Here is a 22202-nt window from a genome sequence, read left to right on the forward strand (position 1 = left end):
TGAGCGAGAGGAATAATGCTCATCAGCAAATAGAGGGAGATTCTGCACTCTGCAATAATACAGTTCTAGCTATGCTCCCAGCTGTGTTAAGTATGACAAGGTTTAAACTATGTCTCATCAGGATTAAACAATATCATAATAAATTAAGTTGCATTTGCGGATTCTTCTCTTCTACTAACTAAATTTATTCTTCCCAGAGGGTCAATACAACTGCATTAGACAAAGACATTGTTCACACAAGCACTGATATTTAACCATCTCTCCTATGCTGTCTCCTCCTACATATCTGAACAAACATTATCTTTACTGCTAGGCAGGAAACTAAGTGATACGGCCATAAACTTTCTTCTCCCTTAAAGTGACCTGACCTGGACCCCCTTCATCACTAATCCATGGCTCTTTCCCGTTATCAATGCTGCCACATGTGATCGCTTTCCCTACACTCAGTACATTCCAAGCTTAATTGCATACACACCATATACCTTCCTCCTACAGAACCATTAACCTCTGATGTAGACCCTCTAAATCTAAGCACTCACTATTTCAATAGGATACCTGATAATTAACCCTATCCCAAGTTGAGGAGTTTGTCTATGATGGATTCTGGGTACTAAGACACATAATGGCACTTCATCCAGACTGATCTTTTGAGTTCCTTTGGCATTTTTGAATGCATGCATTAAATCAATCAATTAGACAATCAATTTGACAATTTTTTTTAAACAAATCTAACTACACTGAACAAAAATATTAAAAAATACATGGAAAGTGCTGGTCCCATGTTTCATGAGCTGAAATAAAAGATCCCAGAAATATCACTGTTAGCGAGCATTTGACCTTTGTCATGATAATCCATCCACCTGACAGGTGTGGCATATCAACAAGCTGATTAGAGAGCATGATCATTACGCAGGTGGACCTTGTGTCAGGGACAATATAAGGCCACTTTGAAATGTGCACTTGTCTCACAACACAATGACACAGATGTCACGTTGAGGGAGCATGCAATTGGCATGTTGACTGCAGGAATGTCCACCAGAGCTGTTGCCAGAGAATTTGGCAGTATGTTCAACAACATCAGACCACGCGTAACTGCGCCAGCCCAGGACCTCCACATCCAGCTTCTTCACCTGTGAATCTGTGCTGAGGAGTATCTGTCTGTAATAAAGCCCTTTTGTGGGCCTGGCTCCCCAGTGGGTCGGCCTGGCTCCCAATTCGGTGGGCCTGTGCCCATACCAATCCCACCCATGGCTGTGCCCGCCTAGTCATGTGAAATCCATAGGTTAGGGCCTAATTTATTTCAATTGACTGATTTCCTTATATGAACAGTCACTCAGCAAAATCTTTGAAATTGTTGGATGTTGCGTTTATATTTAGTATACATAACTTATTTATTTGAATGGTAAATCTCTATTGATAAACTGGGTAAAATCAAGGCCTATTCACAATACAGGAGAATGCAAATTCAATAGTAGTGTGTGCATGCATTGAGTTATTAGCTTATTCCACGAGGCTACAGATGAAAAACAAATCTGCTTACCTTCCATTCGGGACTTATTTTATTGTAAAGGTAAACAACATTTGCAAAGATGAAGCAATGACTTATTTTATAAAAGTGTGTGCTGTCTATTTAAGACCACTGACGTCATTCACACAAAGTCGGTTCGAGGCTTGAGCAAAGATGATCTTGACTGGGATAGACACGAGGTGGGGGAGATGAAATGAATGAACAGCTTTCGGTGACAATCAGCTTAGTACTCAGCAATATTTTGATTTATGGTTTGCATATTATCACAAACAAGGTACTAGGGTAGTGAATTGATGTTGACTTCTGCTGTACGCTAGCAAGGAAGGTTAGCCTCCACCGGTATCTTCTTGCATTGTAGTGTTCTAGCCTGTACTTCACATTGTTTTGGGAACAGTAATGAGCAAATTAAAAATGTCTACATGCCATGTGGCATTATTCTAGTGTGTTCACTTCTGTCCAGCATAAGTGGTGATGCAGCCTGGACTCAGTGGTTCCTCATGGCAGACTAGCACTAATGGGGCAGGGACATTGTTGCATTAAGAGACGTGATTTTCTCTCAAAGTACACAATGTGAGACACTTGATATTTATACTCTAAGTAACAACATTTCTAGTGGTCTGGGGCATGCAGTGGTGGGGAGGGCGCTTGTTCCAGAGCCGGGAGCCGAGACAGCAGAATGCTTGGGAACCCATTGTTTTTAGGCGTGTCTTTGGGACTGCAAGGAGTCTGACTGGCTGTAGAGGAGCGGGTCAAGAGCTAGCTCGATAGCTGTAGTGTCCAGGTCCAACGCCAAGTTGATTTATTGCGGTCCCAGCAGAGCTCAGCCTGGGAATTAGGCATCAGAGATGGATCCAGGTAGACAGTGGAGTGAGGTGGAGAGAACGCCAGATAGGAGATTAGCAGGTGATCAGCAATGGAATCGTACATGTATATATTTCAACACATTAAGTCTTTCAGTTTGATGGCAATTTCAACTTAGAAAAACTGCTAATAAAACAAGCGTCTAATAAACAAAAAACAAAACGGTTGGTGTGAGAAGTGGCATCAATCGCGCTGGCATCCTCACGTGTGGCATAGAAGAAGAAAAAAATACAACTTATGTGTTCTACCCTTTTACATTAGAATTCTTTCAAACGTTCAACTTCTATCTAGCCCCATCCCATATCTCTCCTACCATCACACTATAAAAGCTATCCTGGGTAGGGCCACCCTCCAACAGTCTAGTAGTTAAATAGACCACATTGAGATCCCTCAGTCTCCCTCTGTCAGTGCCTGCCTTATCCTCCTGATGTTCATTTTGTGCTCCATTGGACTTCTCTACTCTTGGCTTTTATTCCCAGTGACTGTTGGAGGCGTTCTGCTTGTCGGTTAGCAGCCTGCCTGCCTAACTCTGGGCTTGGTGGAGGGAGCATAGGGAAATGACAGCTTGCGGTGGGGTGCTCAGTGTCTGTTAACTGAAACCCACGCGCCACAGAGATTATGAAGACAAGCACACAAACTGTGTAAGAAACTCACAGCCAACCTTGTGGTTCTGGCTATGTTGGTTTTAAAAATGGCAACTTGCAACACCAAGTTTGTGGGCTCGATTCACACGAGGGACACATACACTAAGTGTACAAAACATTAGGAACACTTGCCCTTTCCATGACATTGCCTGACCAGGTGAAAGCTATGATCCCTTATTGATGTCACTTGTTAAATTCACTTCAATCAGTGTAGATGAAGGGGAGGAGACGGGTTAAAGAAAGATTTTTAGCCTTGAGACATGGATTGTGTATGTGTGCCATTCAGAGGGTGAATGGGCAAGACAAAGGATTTAAGTGCCTTTGAACAGGGTATGGTAGTAGGTGCCACACGCACAGGTTTGAGAGTGTCAAGAACTGCAACGCTGCTGGGGTTTTCACTCAACAGTTTCCTGTGTGTATCAAGAATGTCCTACCACCCAAAGTACATCCAGCCAACTTGACAAAACTGTGGGAAGTATTGTGTCAACATGGGCCAGCATACCAAATTGAGGCTGTTCTGAGGGCAAAACGGGGTGCAATTCAATATTAGGAAGGTGATCCAAAATGTTTGGTACACTCAGTGTATACTGGATATAGCCTGTGTTAACTAAGTCACAATGGATAAAAGCATCCATTTAATAACCATCATTATCTTGGTCTGTCTAGCAGAGGCTATGCGGTTTTTGTCTTGCGCTGACATTGCTTATGTTATGTTAATATCCACACCAGGATAATTACATAGTAATTTCTACCCACTATCTATCATGGTGTGGACCATGGAAGACGTATTAATCACGCCACCTTCGACCTTGGCTTGGAACGGACTCCACCCTCTCTGTCCATCCATTATCACTGAGAAGTGTATTAAGATTTCTGGGAATGTCTGACAGATTCATAACCAGTTCTGATATATGTACACACTGATGTGGAAGGAAAGGTGGATTTCATCATCTGTGCCTTAAAGGACACGTCACCTTGTCATTTCAAGTCGGCGAGCTCTGGTGATATGATTTTTGTTCTAAATATCTGATGTTTTACCTGTTGTGGGCTGAGGTCTTGGGCGCGTTGCATGAAGACATTATTTCCCCGGCTGATCACTTTTCCACAGCGCAACATTGCAGAGAACCTTGAGGGTGACATCCTTTTAGAGTAAATCACTTCTCTTGAACCACTTCTTGGAGAAGCAAGGCCAGGACTGGCGCAAAGCACAGAAAGAGGGAAGGGAGAGATGAGGGAGAACGAAAGAGAGAAGCATGCAAAAAGAGCACTACAGAAAAAGTATTCAAGCAGTGAGGCGGCAGAGTAGCCTAGTGGTTAGAGTGTTGGACTAGTAACCGGAAGGTTGCAAGTTCAAACTCCCGAGCTGACAAGGTACAAATCTATCGTTCTGCCCCTGAACAACCCACTGTTCCTAGGCCGTCATTGAAAGTAAGAATTTGTTCTTAACTGACTTGCCTAGTTAAATAACAGGTAAAATAAAAAAATAAAGATAGAGGGATAGAAAGAGGGGGGATTGCAAGAGCAAGACAGACGGAAACAGAAAAAGACAAGAGCAGGTATAGATAGGGTGATGGGGGTATGACTCAGTGTGACAGAACAGGACCTACCTTAATCCAGTTGAATGATGTCTAACAATCTGAGTTGCACCCCCACCCACAGGTTAAACCAGAAGCGGTTGTTTACTGGACTATTTCCTGTTCCTGCATAACTCAGGCCAGGGGGGGAGGACAGGGACGTGGGTGGACAGCCTATAAACTGAGAGGTCCGCAGTGCGGCTGGCCAGTGCTCTCTCTGCCTTCCTGTCTCCCGTTCTGGGAAACATTGCCCACTAGGAGCTCTGCTCTGACCTTCACAATGACAGCCAAACTCTGGCCCACCAGGCACCTATGTCCCGCATCCTGCCCGGGTCTGTCAGGACACAGCCTGCCCTCAACCATCACCACCAGGTGATTCACACAGCAGAAGCTACCCCCCACCACCGCACCATGCCCTGTAAGTCACACCTGCTGCCAAATATTCATAAATCCATGGGAGTCACAGTGCTGCTGAGGGAGCAGGACCATTTCTTCTAGGCTGCTGCCATTGTTTAAATCAACTTAGCTTGAGAGGCGAGGGGAGCTGCTTTGGAGGTTTGGAGTTATGAATGTACTGCCCTGGATAACCTCGAGTCACCCTGATTGATTTAAAAACCTCCATCCTCCCCCCTCGAACGGATCCTATCTGCTCTAAAGGACGGCCCTTCACAAGATACACAATGGCAGTGAAAATGTGACAGATCTGCGCTCCACTGTAAATACATTCATTGATTTTAAAAAGTAGCTCAGATAGGCCCCTTAAACAGCTCTTAGCGTCGGGTCCTAACAAATAAAGAGGATAATACAGCTGCTGCTCCATTGTAACATATGGTGCTCTCACACCTATCTAGCCACCTAGAACACTCATCGTGGATTCAGACCCAGTCACAATTAATTCATGTGGAAGCACAACAAGAGGTGGGTTCAGGAATTACACCCCTGTCAGAATAGCAATCACAGCCAGTAAACATGGCAGTCAGGTGAACAAGTTTGGGTAGTGGTACAATATTAGAGAGTCACCACTTTGTTGAGAAGCGTTTGCCTTCAAATGAAAACTCACTTGGCCCATTCCCTCTGGCACATTCTCCTGACCTTGCTGTGACTGTTCTTTGGGATGGATAATATTAACTGGTATTCTGCCTCTTTCTCTCCCAGTCTCTCTGACCTTGAGTACTTCCGTGTGCACCACTATGCCCCCTCTTTCTCACTCCCTATACTGGGCATATGCTCAGCCACCACTGAACTGGTCCCTGTGCTCCCCAGTCCTCTCCCCCCAGGGCTCCCAGTATCCCAGGCCAACCCCCCCCCCCCAACCTCTATTGATCCCAGAGAGCCGTGCTAACAGTGAACAAAGACACTCCACTCCCCCTCCCTGCTAAATCGGTCTCTAACGGAAGGGTGAGGACCACGGATTTACAGGCTGTCTGTTTACAGACACTCCCTGACAAGCCTATAGTTCAAATCACAGAACTGGAGAGTTCTCCTGTCATTGAGAGTTTCAAAAGGCATGCATACACAGAGAAATGGACATTACAATCCATTTCCAAGTACAGCTGATTGAGTTGGAAGGATACTAAAATGGAATTTTACATCGTAATGACGAGATTGCCCGGGTCAGGGAAGTAGAAATACTATACAATGGGGAGAACATTACATTTTATGGGGCAGCAGAAGTGAACCAGTAAACATGTGAAACCAAGTGAAACCAAGACAAAACCTCTGTTACGGGATTCTTCCGTCGAAGGAGAGGCGGACCAAAATGCAGCGTGGTTATGGTTGAACATCTTTAATAAAGATGATAACGTGAACAATATACATATACAAAATAAGAAAACGTGGAAAAACCGAAACAGTCCTAACTGGTGCAAAACACAGAGACAGGAAACAATCACCCACGAAATACCCAAAGAATATGGCTGCCTAAATATGGTTCCGAATCAGAGACAACGATAAACACCTGCCTCTGATTGAGAACCACTCTAGGCAACCATAGACTTACCTAGAATACTACACTGAACACAACCATCATTCGACAAAACCCCTAGACAAGACAAACACATAATCACCCATGTCACACCCTGGCCTACCCAAAATAATAAAGAAAACACAGAATACTAAGGCCAGGGTGTGACAACCTCTCCCTTTCTACCCCACTTCTTGCTCTCACGCTAATCCATGAAGGATAAATTATTTTCAATTTTTAGATATTTTTGAGATATTATCTAAAAATGCCAACATTGGCATCGGCCCGATGTCTAGTTTGATGCCGATGCGCAAAACCAATGTCAGAGCTGACGTGAATACCTATATAACGTAGGTAGATGACGTAATGACGCCATGAAAAATATAGCGGCTCGAGCAGTCATCAAGTCGAGCAGTCATTTGAAAGAGTCAGAACATTTCAGTGGGACAATGCAAAGGCAAGCCAAGATAATGGAATTCATTGCCCTTGACAATCAACCATTCTCTGTCGTGGATGATTTTTTTATGTCACCTTTATTTAACCAGGTAGACTAGTTGAGAACAAGTTCTCATTTGCAACTGCGACCTGGCCAAGATAAAGCGTAGCAATTCGACACATACAACAACAGAGTTACATGGAATAAACAAAACATAGTCAATAATACAGTAGAACAAAAGACAACAAAAAGTCTATATACAGTGAGTGCAAATGAGGTAAGTTAAGGAAATAAACAGGCCATGGTGGCGAAGTAATTACAATATAGCAATTAAACACTGGAATAGTAGATTAATCTTCTGCCAATGTGCAGGTAGAGATACTGGGGTGCAAAGGATCAAAATAAATAAATAAATACCAGTATGGGGATGAGGTAGGTAGATAGCCCATCTGTAAACAGCCCATCTATGTACAGGTGCAGTGATGATGTTGGCTTTCGCCGACTGGTCGAGCACCACTACCAATTAGGCGCCATTTTTCAGCTGCTGCCTTACCGGAGTTACACAGTATTGATGAAAATCTCACATCCATGATGCATCACTGCTATTACTGCTTCCCGACTGACATTTGGACCAGCGATGTCAGCCCCATGACCATTAGGAGCCTGACAGCACAGTGGGTCCACAAGGATTTCCTACTGAGGAAAGCCGTATTGCATGCTCAAGAAGGTGCTGGTTCTTCTCATACCGCTGCCGCCATTTCAGTGGCATTGAGAACATGTTTGAAACATGAACACTCCTAGCTCCATTCGAACAACTGACTTGAGAAATAAACTCAACTGCGTCTGCAGCAGACGTGATACCCTGTCATGACATTGAAAGTCCTGCTCAACAAAAATGTCGACACAGAACGTCGGGTTAACTTGGAAAAGTACTTGACTAGAGGCTGTGAACAAGCGATTTGGTGGTATTCTCTCTGAGCCTCTTTACTAAAGACTCATCTCTTCAGTGGGTCATATGATTGAGTGTAGTCTGGCCCAGGAGTGTGAAGGTGAATGGAAAGGCTCTGTAGCAACGAACCGCCCTTGCCGTCTCTGCCTGGCCGGTTCCCCTCTTTCCACTGGGATTCTCTGCCTCTAACCCTATTACAGGGGCCTATGACAGAGTCACTGGCTTACTGGTGCTCTTTCATGCCGTCCCTAGGAGGGGTGCGTCACTTGAGTGGGTTGAGTCACTGATGTGATCTTCCTGTCTGGGTTGGCGCACCCCTTGGGTTGTGCAGTGGCAGAGATCTTTGTGGGCTATACTCGGCCTTGTCTCTGGTAAGTTGGTGGTTGAAGATATCCCTCTAGTGGTGTGGGGGCTGTGCTTTGGCAAAGTGGGTGGGGTTATATCCTGCCTGTTTGGCCATGTCCGGGGATATCATCGGATGGGGCCACAGTGTCTCCTGACCCCTCCTGTCTCAGCCTCCAGTATTTATGCTGCAGTAGTTTGTGTCAGGGGGCTAGGGTCAGTCTGTTATATCTGGAGTACTTCTCCTGTCTTATCCGGTGAATTTAAGTATGCTCTCTCTAATTCTCTCTTTCTTTCTCAGAGGACCTGAGCCGTAGGACCATGCCTCAGGACTACCTGGCATGATGACTCCTTGCTGTCCCCAGTCCACCTGGCCGTGCTGCTGCTCCAGTTTCAACTGCTCTGCCTGCGGCTATGGAATCCTGACCTGTTCACCGGACGTGCTACCTGTCCCAGACCTATTATTTGACCATGCTGGTCATTTATGAACATTTGAACACCTTGGCCATGTTCTGTTATGATCTCCACCCGGCACAGCCAGAAGAGGACTGGCCACCCCTCATAGCCTGGTTCCTCTCTAGGTTTCTTCCTAGGTTTTGGCCTTTCTAGGGAGTTTTTCCTAGCCAACGTGCTTCAACACCTGCATTGCTTGCTGTTTGGGGTTTTAGGCTGGGTTTCTGTCAAGCACTTTGAGATATCAGCTAATGTACGAAGGGCTATATAAATACATTTGATTTGATACTGTGTCACCACCATGCTCGATGCAAGGTACTTCAATGCAAACAAGAAACAGGGTTTACGTGAAATGTTACAGGCACAGCTGGACAAGATGGAAACGGACACAGTGACCGTGCACACTGAGTGCACATGAAATCCTGGTTGATCAAATGAACGAAATAGCACAACAAGTAAGTGAAAGAAATGTTTTACTGGTAATGGGGACATACGTAAACACCAACAAAATAACTTTTGGCAGTGTGTGTGTGTTTCAACTATTTAACTGTACTAGAATGCTTAAAAAGGCCGCTAAAATGTTAAATATCGGTATCGGGTTGTTTTTTTGCAAGGAAATTATCGGTATCGGCCATAAATGTCATATCAGTGCATAGTTCAAACACCAGAGACAACACTGATATGAGCTACTGTGGCAACAGTCCTGAGGCGAGTGGCATTGTGGGTCTGTCTTGTCCTCTTCAAGTTTCTCCGTCACACTCATCGGCCCATCACCATGCTACTCGTTAGGCCTATACTTAGCATTTAGCTGCTGTGGTTTGCCTGGAATACAGACATGTCTTTTCACCACATTCCTTTTCACCATCTTTCCATTTAAGAGAAGTGCTAAACGACAGCAAAAAAGTCATGGAATCATGTTGCCAAACACATCCACACTTACCGATAGGGCAGTGACGGTCAAGCGACCACTGCCACCGTAATAACTGCTTGAATTCGGGAAAAAACAAACAAGGAACAGTCTGTTACAGGAGAATCGGACTCAAAAGCAAGAATGCCTGGCCGGCCCACCTTTATTCAGCTGTTCGTCACCCCCCCCCCCATCAATGTATTGAGGTTATTTAAAAAAAATATTTAAAAAAAATGTAAATAAGTTTTCATGATGGTAGTCATCTATAACTGTCAGTTACATGATTATACGGCCAGCCCTACTTACCAACTCATACACATACAGAGGTGTATTCTAGCAGAGAGGATACTGTTGAAATATAGATCCACGACATCTATACATAATATATAGAGGTCTAAATTCTCATGAATCATGGATTCTGGTCACCGGGTAGTGTTTCACTTCCGGGGATATAGGGCTGTATTGGATGGGCATAGCTTACGACAGACAGTGTGTATCACACAGAGCAGAAACCTAGATTGGCTCTCTGAGATGAGTCGTGTTAGATGTGGAAAGGGGCCTATAGCATAGTGCTGTGGCCAATGGATCTTATTTTCTCATTTACTCTCTAGATACTTATTTCGCAGTTTCACAAATAGTATAAAATGGTGAAGAGGAAGGTTCATCCTTAAAAACAGATACATATCAGTTGAACTAGACTATAGCTTTGGATGTAAACCCTATGAGAAATAAGTGTCGTTACACAGTGTTAGAATGAGTGTATGGCAGATGGCCATGCTGGAAGGAGGCTTCAGAGAGCTTTACGATGCCCTAGAAGAGACGTGTGATATTCATGGACACACGCAAAAAGTCAGAACGCATTAAATGTAACTATTTTTCTAGATAAATACAAAGACAAACATTTTTTTTTAATTGACAGTTACTTCCCATTAGCGGCAATGCTCTAGACAAAAAAAAAGTGCCAAGCAAGACAACTGAGATGGTAGCCTATGATTTAAAAAGTTGGTCTAAGCTATTTCAAATAACATTTCCAGGAAATGCATAAGATATTTGGATGTGCAACATGTCAAAATAGGATCTAGAATTAATCAGACTTCTTTTTGGCTCTTCAGAGAATCTTTGTGCATATTGGCCTATATTATTCACCACCTGGAAACGCAAAACACTTAACTAGACTGCTAACTAGCCTACATGGCAGATGTCCTACAAAAATATTTCAGCGCTAGGCCTAGGCTACTTTATGTAGACGAGGGATAGGCAACTAGTGGCCTGGACCCTTTTGTAGGCCTTCGGATCAAACCCTGCCCCCCCCCCCCCAACTTATTTTTGAGTTAGAATAGTAAAATACACAAGGTGCAATTTTGAAATGTGGTTGTACATCAGCAGTTTCTCTTGTTAGGTCAGTCAGTGTCACTTAATTAGCCCATCCATGTAAGCTTACATTTTATAGATTGTTAAGATAGCTGGCTGCTAGACTAAACTTGTAGTAGTCATGGTCAAATAATCGTCCCCATTGTTCATCAGAGATCATATAAAACTGCACAAACATTTTTCTCAATTTAATTTAGGGCCCCCAATTGGCTATGGCCAGCTCTGACTGCATGTGTGATTATGGATGTGGATACGCAGACCCCACGAGCCACTGTGGCCCCTCATGATAAGTTACACTTTTTTGTGGCCCCTACCCCCATCAATGTTACCCATACTTTATGTAGGCCTATTCACTGCAAAAGGCATGCTCCACAGGTGCATCAAAACCATACTACACAATTGGTGCCATGAACTCAATATTAAGAGGTGACAAATAGAACGGTCATATGCTTGTGCTTTTCAGAATGCATCTCTCCCTCCTCTATGCACACAGCGGTTAGAGGGAGTGAGAGCCAGCAGCGAAACAGGCAGATACTTTCATAGCAGGAATCAACATAATGCATATACTGTATTAGTGTTAACAAAATAATGGCTCTCAACAATCTATAGGAACGTTGGGTAACACGTTATTTGGATGGTCTACAGCAGCCTTTCTTAAAGTGTGTGTCGCAACCTGTTAATGGTGGGTCGCAACGTGTAATTATTTCATTACTGGAATTGATTTGGCCAAGTGCAACTGCGCTCTCGGTTCAGTGCGCTCTCCACTTAGCAGCTGTCTCTGCTCAGTTTGGCAGCTGCGTGAGTGGGAGATGCCTGTGTGCTTCGCGGTTTACCTGATCTTTTTTGTGCAGTTCTCTTGAAGATCAGCAACAGATGATATGCTGTCAGCCACTGTTATTCCCACACGCCATCACTCACCGCTGTCAAACGGACTCATGCTAGCCACAAGTTCCGACTGAGCTCAATCCTCATGAAACGCAAAAACATCGATTAGTTTCGCTTTCACACAAACTTTGAGAAATAACAAGCAGCACCCACAATGTTTGTTTCGGGGAAGTGCTTAGTAACGGGTCTCAAAACGAACAAATGAATAAAGTGACACGTCCTGACCAAACACAGCACGATGGTAAACCCAGGGAGTTCTTTCAGAACAGGGCAGAATGCTTCAGGAAACAGGTCTACGCAGATTCCACATCTCCATCTAAGTGCTATCTTTATGGGCCCATACATCTCTGTACAGGCAGCATTTAGATCCCCCCTTTTTTAAAGGCCTACTTTAGCTATTGATTTATCTGGGCTTTACAGTCACAGTACCCAGCTCCATGGGGAATAACACTAGAGCCCGACCAATTTATTGGCTGACCGATATGCTCGGCCGATATTAGCCGTTTACAGGAATTATCTGTATCACCGTTTAATCCACTGAAAAGGACAGATAATATTTGTGCTGAAGAGGGCGCTCTTTACATGGCCCTAGCCTATTTGCCTTGGCATGCTACAGCAAGACTGGACACGATCACCCAATGCAGTTACACTAGTCAGAGAGGAGAGTTAACTACTGTGAACTGTTACTACGGTGCTGTTTCTACGAGTGCTGAGTATATAGAAGCTTGACAGCTCAATAAAATGTGAACTGTCCATGTCCTGTTACATGAAGTGCCATGGTAGGGTGTTGTTAAGCACTTTCAACTCTGTGGTAACATTAACATTACAGCCCTTTAGTGAAGCCTGCAAAATGTGGTGTTATATTTGCTGTTTGCGAAGGTTACTCCTCCAGTTACTCATATGTTTTCAGAGACAAAAATAACAGCAGGTTCAAAACTAGCACATCGCAGCTACGTTTTGATGTATGGGTTGTCACTTTACGCCACCCCATTTCCATGACAAGTGCTCGGCAAACTAGCTGTATGAGAGTACTTGAGGATTAGTGCCATCTGGAATCCTTAGGACACCTCCCTAAATCCTAAACTTAACCCCTACCCTAACCATAACCCTTACCTAAGCCGAACCTTAACATAACCATTTTAAAATGCTTACTTCAATGGTGTAGGGACATTAAGGATCCCACATAGCAAGGACCGTTCACTGAGGCAACACTTGGCACTAGAGGCAGAACAGCAAATTTTGTGATATGTTTTTCCTTTCAAGTGACAACTGCCATATTTCAGTGGCTACAGCCCTGCAAACAACGAAAACGTAGCTAAATATTAATACATTGAAAATGTGTCCTGTCGTTGTTGTCTAGCTGGCTAGCAACAAGTAAGCTCAGTCTTCAGTCTAGGAATTTATTTTTGCTGGAATCAGTGCAGTTTATCGTCCTTTCGCTAGAGTAAGTTTTTCCATTCGAAAATCTAGTCTTTCTGGTGCTCCTACATTTTTATGTGGTGCTCCTAACCTTTTAGTTCACAAATTCAAAGCTTGCCTAATAATTTTGAATTATTCCGCAATCTGAATGTTGTTTTTGCCTACAGTTATCATTTAATTATCCACTTACATAAATCATGTTTCATTCACAACTGTACAGGTGTGATCTACTTTTGGGATAAACAAAATGACCATAAGAAAACAGCAATGTCCTCAATTGTCAAAAATAAGTTAACCAATTATCAAAAATGCTCAGCTTCCAAATCCATTAAATGTTTCTTAAATTTAAGAAATCTGCTTTGAGTATTTTTGTAGGGCTGTTTTAAGCACAATCCATACAGAAGATAATTGTTTTATTTTATATTCCAGCTATTATTATAATTATCATCAGCAGATATCAGTTATCGGTGAATAGTTCCACAAAAATCCCATAATCGGTCGAGCTCTAAAACACACAAGCAGAAATTATAGCCACTCACTCAACTATGATCATTTTCTTAATTTATGGTCAAGAAATTTAGGTAACAAAATCATTCACGCAAACAAATTCTAATAAATGCAGTACAACACGTCTTTTCCTATTTTTTCTAAAAACACCACAATGCTATAATCCTAACCAACCAAAGAACACTATTTTCCTCTATCAAATAACAACCCCCCCCCCCCTCCCCCAAAAATACTGTATTTTTCCTCCCCTCAAAAGGACTCCTCCATCGTCCTCATGACAAAAGCATAACGGCTGCATGACCAGCCCTTTCATAACCAAAGTGGAGGGGAATAGTGCGCTCTTTTCAAGCTAATGGAGGGCTAGCATGTCAGCTCTGGTCCCTATAGGAAATATGAATATGGTGGTGGCGATTTGGTATATGGTGGGAAACTGAACTTTGAAGAGGGTTGGATATCTAGGGACAGGCTGAGTGACATAGGGTTGAAAAAAATAATCTGTTGACAGTTCTGCAGAAATCCTGGTTGGAAGATCTCTGGAATTACGAGGAATAAGCAGGAAATCGAGGAATCATTCAAATAGAATTTCTGGAAAACCAGGGAATTTTGGGAACGTTACCAGAATTTTGCAGTACCCCAGTGACATGACAGCATGATCGCCACCCTACTTTGAGGAGTAGCTACATGAACCCATAAGTGATCTGTGTCTCCACAGATCAAAAATCTACATCAAACTGTCACATGCGCCAAATACAACAGGTGTAGACCTAACTGTTACTTACAAACCCTTAACCAACAGTGCAGTTCAAGAAGAGTTAAAATATTTACCCAATAAAATAAGTAAAAAATGATAAAAAGTAACAGAATAAGATAACAATAACGAGGCTATATACAGGGTCAATGTGCGGGGGTACAGGTTAATCAAGATAACTTGTACACAAAATAAATAATCCAGTGGACATTTTATTCATTGTTCAGCTTGGGGGTAAGAAGCTGTTGAGGAGCCTTTTGGTCCTAGACTTGGCATTCCTGTACCGTTTGCCGTACGGTAGAAGAGAAAACAGACTATGACTTGGGTGACTGGAGTCTGACAATTTTATGGGCTTTCCTCTGACACTGCCTATTATATAGGTCCTGGATGTCAGGAAGCTTGGCCCCAGTGATGTACTGGGCCGTTTGCACTACCCTCTGTAGCGCCTTACGATCAGATGCCGAGCAGTTGCCATACCAGGCGGTGATGGAATGAGTAAGGATGCTCTCGATGGTGCAGCTGTAGAACATTTTGAGGATCTGGGGACCCATGCCAAATCTTTTCAGTCTCCTGAGGGGGAAAAGGAGTTGTTGTGCCCTCTTCACGACTGTCTTGGTGTGTTTGGACCATGTTAGTTCATTGGTGATGTGTACACCAAGGAACATGAAACTCTCAACCCACTCCACTACAGCCCAGTCGATGTTAATGGGGGCCTGTTCGGCCCGCCTTTTCCTGTAGTCCACAATCAGCTACCTTGTCTTGCTCACAATGAAGTTGTTGTCATGGCACCACACGGCCAGGTCTCTGAAGTCCTCCCTATAGGTTGTTGGTGATCACAGGGCACTGACCTGGCTAGTGGCTCGCTACATTACCAAGTAAACACAGAGCAGGGACGTACAGTATACAGTGATGTTATTGGTTGGACAGATGGTGTGCCTCATTTTCATTCTATTAAACAAGTTAAACAAGTCGTGACTGCAAAACATGCAAGTAAAAAAATACAACATTTTGCAACAGTGCGACACAAATAGCCATCCTCGTGATTAAAACATTATCGTTGATGACAGTCGGCCCGTGTTCTATAGAGATATGACTTGTGCTCACAGTCACAAAGCAATCGGGTGGCCACCGTATAGCTATTAGCGCTCCTCATTTGGGAGTTTATGGCAGCATACTTTGAATGATAATTATGTGGGAACAAAAGGCAGGTTGGAAGACAAAGGCAGGTTTAGAGTGAATGGGCTGGCCCTGTGCCGCAGTAAGTGTTCAGAAAGGGATTAAACAAGGTAATTATCTCGGAGAATGGATGGATGGGGGAAAGGAAAGCGGTCTCAGGTTGGCTCTGACTGTCTCCACTTAGCACCTCAGAAATAGCAACTAAACGATCAGATCGCTGAAAAATAGGGGCAGGTAAAAGACAACGACGTCGCAGAGACTCTTAGTTACCACCCCAAGACCCTTCTCGCTCTCACCTCTCTGATCTTGTCTCGTTTCTCCTTGATGTCAGGCTCCCCGGGGTCTCCATCGTTGACCCCCACCACCTTGGGCATGGGGACCGGTGGTAACGGCTTGGGCCCCTCCTTCTTCAGGTCCTCCAGCACCTTGCTCTTCTCAGTCTGGATCTCAGCCCGCAGCTCGTCCCGGGACTTCCTCAGCTTCTCCTTGGCTTCCTGCAACGCCCGCTCGTGGTCCGCTCGGATCTTATCCCGCAAGCTCTCCTCCTCCTCCCTAAAGAGAAACAGGAAGTCAGCTCACAGGTTACAACACAACCAGGAAGTAAATGACATCAAACCAAACAGCTTGAAATATTACATATAGGTTTAACATTGTATAACAAAGTAAAGATCTGGGCCACATGTCAAGGCTTATTCCCTAAGGCCATATTCAGCCTACTGTGGAAAAATAAATACAAAGGAATCAAAAGCCTTGACAAAAAAAAACAGTCCTCTTAATCCCTTTTCTCTTGCGGTTCTATAATATACTAGATATGTTAGAAATTATAAAACACCTCTACCAGTTCTCAGCTGTAAGGGCCCTGGAGATGCAGGCTGTGAACTGGAGGGCTAAACCCTGACAGAGCAGGGGACTTGCGTGTGTAAGAGAGAGGGAGAGAACAGGACATATAAAAGCCAGCCGTGAGTCAAAGTGCATAAGAGCAACTGCCACACAGACAAAACACACAGTACAGCCTGAGCTGTAGGCACAGAAAGACAGAGAGCCAACATCTCTAGCAGTACAGCGATAAAAGAAAGCATGAAATTGAGAGGAGAGAGCGAGATGAAACACAGCCAAAAAAAGGGGTCAGGTGGATACGGAGACGTGCTCTGATGAGATCCGCCATCACGGCTCACTTCACCTATGATGAGCCCCCAGGCCGGCAGAGAATAGAGAGCTGCACAACGGGGGGGGGGGGGTCAGAGATCAGATCACTTACTGTAGCAGACAGGAGACATTTCATCGCTGTCATTAAAACATTAAAAGCCTATTTATGCTTGATCCAAAAAAGTGGTCTGAGGCTCCATATGGAGGATATGATGCAATGGTGGAGCCTCCAGAGGCATGCAGAGATCAAATTGAGCTCCTTACCGCATCACCATGCGCCCCCCAAATGTTTTAACAATGCAGAGGGCTCCGTATAGCTCCGCATTGACATGATTGGTTGACGGTAGGTGGGTGCGGGAGGTCCTGTATAAACACACTCATTTCCTTGACATCTTCCTTCACAACAGCTCTACAAAGCGCAAAAAGCATGAATGCCCTGACTTCTGCAGAGGCTGTATCCCCGTAAATGTTGCACGGCTAATGCAGACATGGGATTGAACATGAAGCGACATTAACTCACCAAGACAGACAGGCATTTTAGATGAATTACCCTTCATTCAAAGTGGACTGGCTCCTAGCATAGACAGTGATCCTCCGTTTTATTTCATAACCATACGGTTCCCTGATGTGGGCCTATCCACACCCCAGGGCCAAAATAACAGCCCCACACTAGTTACATTAACCTTCAGAACATTTGTTGATGTGCGTGTCGGTCTCCATACTAATTGATAGGAAATGGGTTTACACAGTGATGAGGTTTGTGTGTGTTTAGAACTGACTCAGTCCGGATAGACACACTGTACTGGCATTTCTAACCCACCGGAGGGCTGGAGTCATACGCATCGATAAGTATGCCCTCGCAAACATGCATTCAAATATGGTATTTAGTGGGTTATAATGTTCAGACTGACTGAAGCGCTTAGCGGTCATGAAGGTTTACGTGTGTGTGGGGCACGGCAGCGTGTAATGAGATGGTGTTTTCAACCCACACCTTACTATAACGGCTCCTAGTGAGACGGAAAGGCCAGGATGACAACATGAAACACCAATAATACGGCATTACTATACAGCCCCGGGGCTAATGGGCGGAGTCAACATCTGACTCAATTATGATGACGAAGACATGAGCCCAGGCCCCAGCAATCAAGCCTGCCTCGGCTAACGTTCCTGTTCCCTTCAGCAGACAAGAGAAATCGCATCCACCTTCCTGATTAGTGCCTGCAGTCATGTGCATCGTCATAGTCACTTCCTGCTTTCATTAGCCTCTTCCAATGGCATCTCATATTCTATTGTTACAGGAACATTTGGTGCTCTGTCTGTCTGTGTCAAAAGCCATCATCAGCAACGGTAAAAGGCCATATCTCGGAAAATAATATTAACCATGGAAACAATGACTGGCAAAACGGAAGCAGCAGGGTGTAACCATGGTAATGCTAGAACACTTGCAGCCGGTCTATGAGAAAAGATTGTCAAGACTGCACCACGATGTAATTACTACTATGCTTCGGATGTATATAGTTCACTGGGGTATTTGGAAAAAGCCATAGGATGGTTTTTCAATACCGTCAACTAGTTTTCTTTTAATTATAATTTTTTTATACCTTTGAATATTTGTAGCAACATTGAAGTAAATACCTGCAGTGAACTTGAGAAATACGTTAGGATATAAAGAACATTAAGTTAATTTCATCTGTCACATTATTGTGTAGTTTGTTAGTCCCCAGGAGGGTTGCACATTTTGGGGAATATTCAGAGGAAAGTTTCCGTGGGGAAAAAAAACGGAATTACCGGGAATATGTCCAATATTAATACAATTTAAATGTAGATGTTTTTTGCATTGGATATATTTACCATATCATATGGAGACAGAAACATGAACATTTTACCTTATCATAAATAGACATAATTGCAAATTATTAAATCCTTCCAATAGAAAAAATTTGTTTCAAATTTAACTTTAATTAAATGAGTTGACTCTTCACATGGGATGATTTCACTGAACAACAAAAGAAAGAAAATATTGAATGATCCATCGCATCTCCCAGAAATGTTTTCAACATACATCTGTAAAATGATAGTCTAGAAACTAAAGCTTTGGTTGTCTTCCTCTCAGGCTTCCATGTCTTCTCCCTGGACCTCCTTAATGTCCACCTCTTGAACATCAGCCTCATCTTCCGTCACTTTCCAACCTTGTTAATTAAGGATGGCTCGTTGTCAGGCTAAAAAAGCCTCAAATTTGCCCGGGTTGGCTTCAACGCTTGTATTGGTCAGCCTGTTGCGTGCTTTGGTGTGTGTTTCCAAACAAGGACCAGTTGTGCTCTATAACCCACTAAATACCATGACAATCATATTTCAACCCGCCAGGGGTGACAAAAACCTCAGAAATAACAATATAATTCATGCCTTACCTTTGAAGATCTTCTGTTGGCACTCCAATATGTCCCATAAACATCATAAATGGTCCTTTTGTTCGATAAATTCCGTCGTTATATCTCCAAAACAATAATGTACGTCATAAAACATTCACCCCACCCAGCATTGTAATCAAAACTTTCCAGAAAGCATGTAGTCCTTGGCTCAGACAGTGTAGTCGTCTGGGCTCAATAGCATCTCATTAGAGTGCAAGATTTTCAGAATCAGCTGTACATGTGATGGAAGAATGCAATTCAATTCCATTGAATTGGGGACAGTTCAACCAAAATATGCCACAAGACCTAGAATTGCCTTGTGTAGCCCACAAAAAAAAAGGTTCCCTGTTTTTTTGATGAATTTATGGAAAATTCCCAGGCTTAACTTCCCATGGAAAATATCCGGAAATTTACCGTAAAGTTTACGACCATTTGCAACCCTAGTCATGTGGTGTTGGTTTACAAGCACACAACGACAAGAGACCGGAGCCTTGAGTAACTCACTGTCGTGCAGCATGCGCCAGGTGACCTAATTCCAGTATGGGATTCACAACTAAAATGTTTGTCAGCTAGATATCTTAGAAATATTAAGTTAAGTCTAAAATGGGCTAAATGCTGTGCAGTTGTGCATTTGGTTTGCTAATTTAGTAGCTAGTTGGCTAAATGTTTAGCCTCTTCCAAAATCAAGCATTCGCTTGGTAACAGCAGTGAATCCCCTCCTGAATCAAGAGCCTTGCTGGCTAATATTCATTTTGTGCGTGCAGCAAACTGAGTAGCATGAGTTACTTGTATAATTTAGGTCAGAAACTGTACACAACGCTCGTTAGAATTTAGTGTTGTCTATAAGGATTCCTTAGTACATTTTGTTAGCATTTTGGTAAATTACGTTTTTTGGGCTTTGAAAATTAGCAAGTACTTTAAATAAATACCTGCAGTCAACTTCTGCAATAGGTAACAGATAAAGCAGAATGTTAATTTTGCATTTAGCTTTTTTCTTATGATGCTTACCGGTAAGAGTTGCCCAAAACAGCAGTTTGAGCCAGCCACGTGTGTTTGTTTACAAAGAAGCATAATGAGCAAAATGGGAGATTCGTGAGGTAAGTCACTCCTGCAGCGCAACTTAAGTGAGGTGATCGAGTTACACTTGCATGAAATTCACAAGTAATGTTTGCCAGCTACACACACACACAATACCAGTCAAAAGTTGACACCTACTAATTTTTATTTTTACCATTGTCCACCTTGTAGAATAATAGCAAAGACATCACAACTATGAAATCATGTGGTAAGCAAAAGTGTAAAAATAGATTTTTATATTTGAGACGCTTCAAAGTAACCACCCTTTGCCTTGATGACAGCTTTGCACACTCTTTGCATTCTCTCAACCAGCTTCATGGGGTAGTCAACTGGAATGCATTTCAATTAAAATGTTGGGGATTTTCACTTTTGGATGAATAGCGTACCCAGAGTGAACTGCCTCCTACTCTGTCCCAGATGCTAATATTTGCATATTATTATTAGTATTGGACAGAAAACACTCTGAAGATTCTAAAACTGTTTGAATGATGTCTGTGAGTATAACAGAACTCATATGGCAGGCGAAAACCTGTGACAAATCCAACCAGTAAGTGGGATATCTAAGGTTTGTAGTTTTTCAACGCTTGGCCTACCGAATACAGTGTCTATGGAGTCAGGTTGCACTTCCTACGGCTTCCACTAGATGTCAACTGTCTTTAGAAACATGAGACCTCTGAGTCAGTCAGTGGGTCTGGCAGAGTGCCTTGGTCTCATGACGCGTGCTCCCGACAGAGTTACCTCTCGTTCCAGTGTTTTTATTCAGACATAGTAATTCTCCGCTTGGAACATTACTTATGTTTTATGTTAAACATCCGAACGATTGAATCCATACATCGTTTGACATGTTTCTAAAGGACTGTAACGGAACTTTGAGTTTTTGTCTGGATGAAGTGCTTGCGCCTCATGAAGATGAATTAGTGGGCTGAACACGCTAACAACAAGTGGCTATTTGGACATAAATTATACCTTATGAAACAAATCAGTCATTTGCTGTCAAACTGGGATTCCTGGGAGTGCCTTGTGATGAAGATCAAAGGTTATTGATAAAATGTATCCATATTTCTGCTTTTTGTGACTCTTTGGCTGGAAAAATGGCTGTATTTTTTTGACTTGGCTATGACCTAACAATCATATGTTGTGCTTTCGCTGTAAAGCAGTTTTGAAATCGGACACGGTGGGTAGATTACCAAGATGTTTATCTTTCATTTGCTGTATTGGACTTGTTAATGTGTGAAACGCCTGCGCTAGAAAGGTTAACCGGTCATGCCTTGTTAAAACTATAATTGGTGGAATTTCTTTCCTTCATGTGTTTGAGCCAATCAGTTGTGCTGTGATAAGGTAGGGGTGGTATACAGAAGATGGTATTTTACCAAATAAAGTTAAGTCCATATTATGGCAAGAACAGCTAAAATAAGCAAACAGATGACAGTCCATCCTTACTTTTAAACATGAAGGTCAGTCAATAATGAACATTTCAAGAATTTTTAACGTTTCTTCAAGTGGTCGCAAAAACCATCAAGTGCTATGATGAAACTGGCTCTGAGAAGCGCCACAGAAAAGGAAGCCGCAGAGTTACCTCTGCTGCAGAGGATAAGTTAGAGTTTACTGCACCTCAGATTGCTGCCCAAATAAATGGTTCAGAGTTCAAGTAACAGAAACATCAACTGTTCAGAGGCTGCGTGAAATCAGGCCTTCATGGTCGAATTGTTGCAAAGAAACCACTACTAAAAAGGAAACTAATAATAAGAGACTTGCTTGGGCCAAGAAACACAAGCAATGGACATTAGACAGGTGGAAATCTGTCCTTT

General features: G+C 43.1%; 1 protein-coding gene across 2 annotated transcripts in view; it reads right to left on the reverse strand.

The window, feature by feature from the left end:
- LOC139403093 (mannosyl-oligosaccharide 1,2-alpha-mannosidase IB) overlaps positions 1-22202 on the reverse strand; it is a 105523-nt gene that overhangs the window by 60792 nt on the left and 22529 nt on the right. For both annotated transcript variants that reach the window (XM_071146802.1, XM_071146811.1), the window contains exon 4: positions 16060-16315. In XM_071146802.1, coding sequence (XP_071002903.1) covers positions 16060-16315 — 256 coding nt within the window. The remainder of the gene's footprint in view (positions 1-16059; positions 16316-22202) is intronic.

The sequence above is a fragment of the Oncorhynchus clarkii genome, chromosome 3 (genome assembly GCF_045791955.1).
Source record: "Oncorhynchus clarkii lewisi isolate Uvic-CL-2024 chromosome 3, UVic_Ocla_1.0, whole genome shotgun sequence".
Taxonomy (NCBI): domain Eukaryota; kingdom Metazoa; phylum Chordata; class Actinopteri; order Salmoniformes; family Salmonidae; genus Oncorhynchus; species Oncorhynchus clarkii.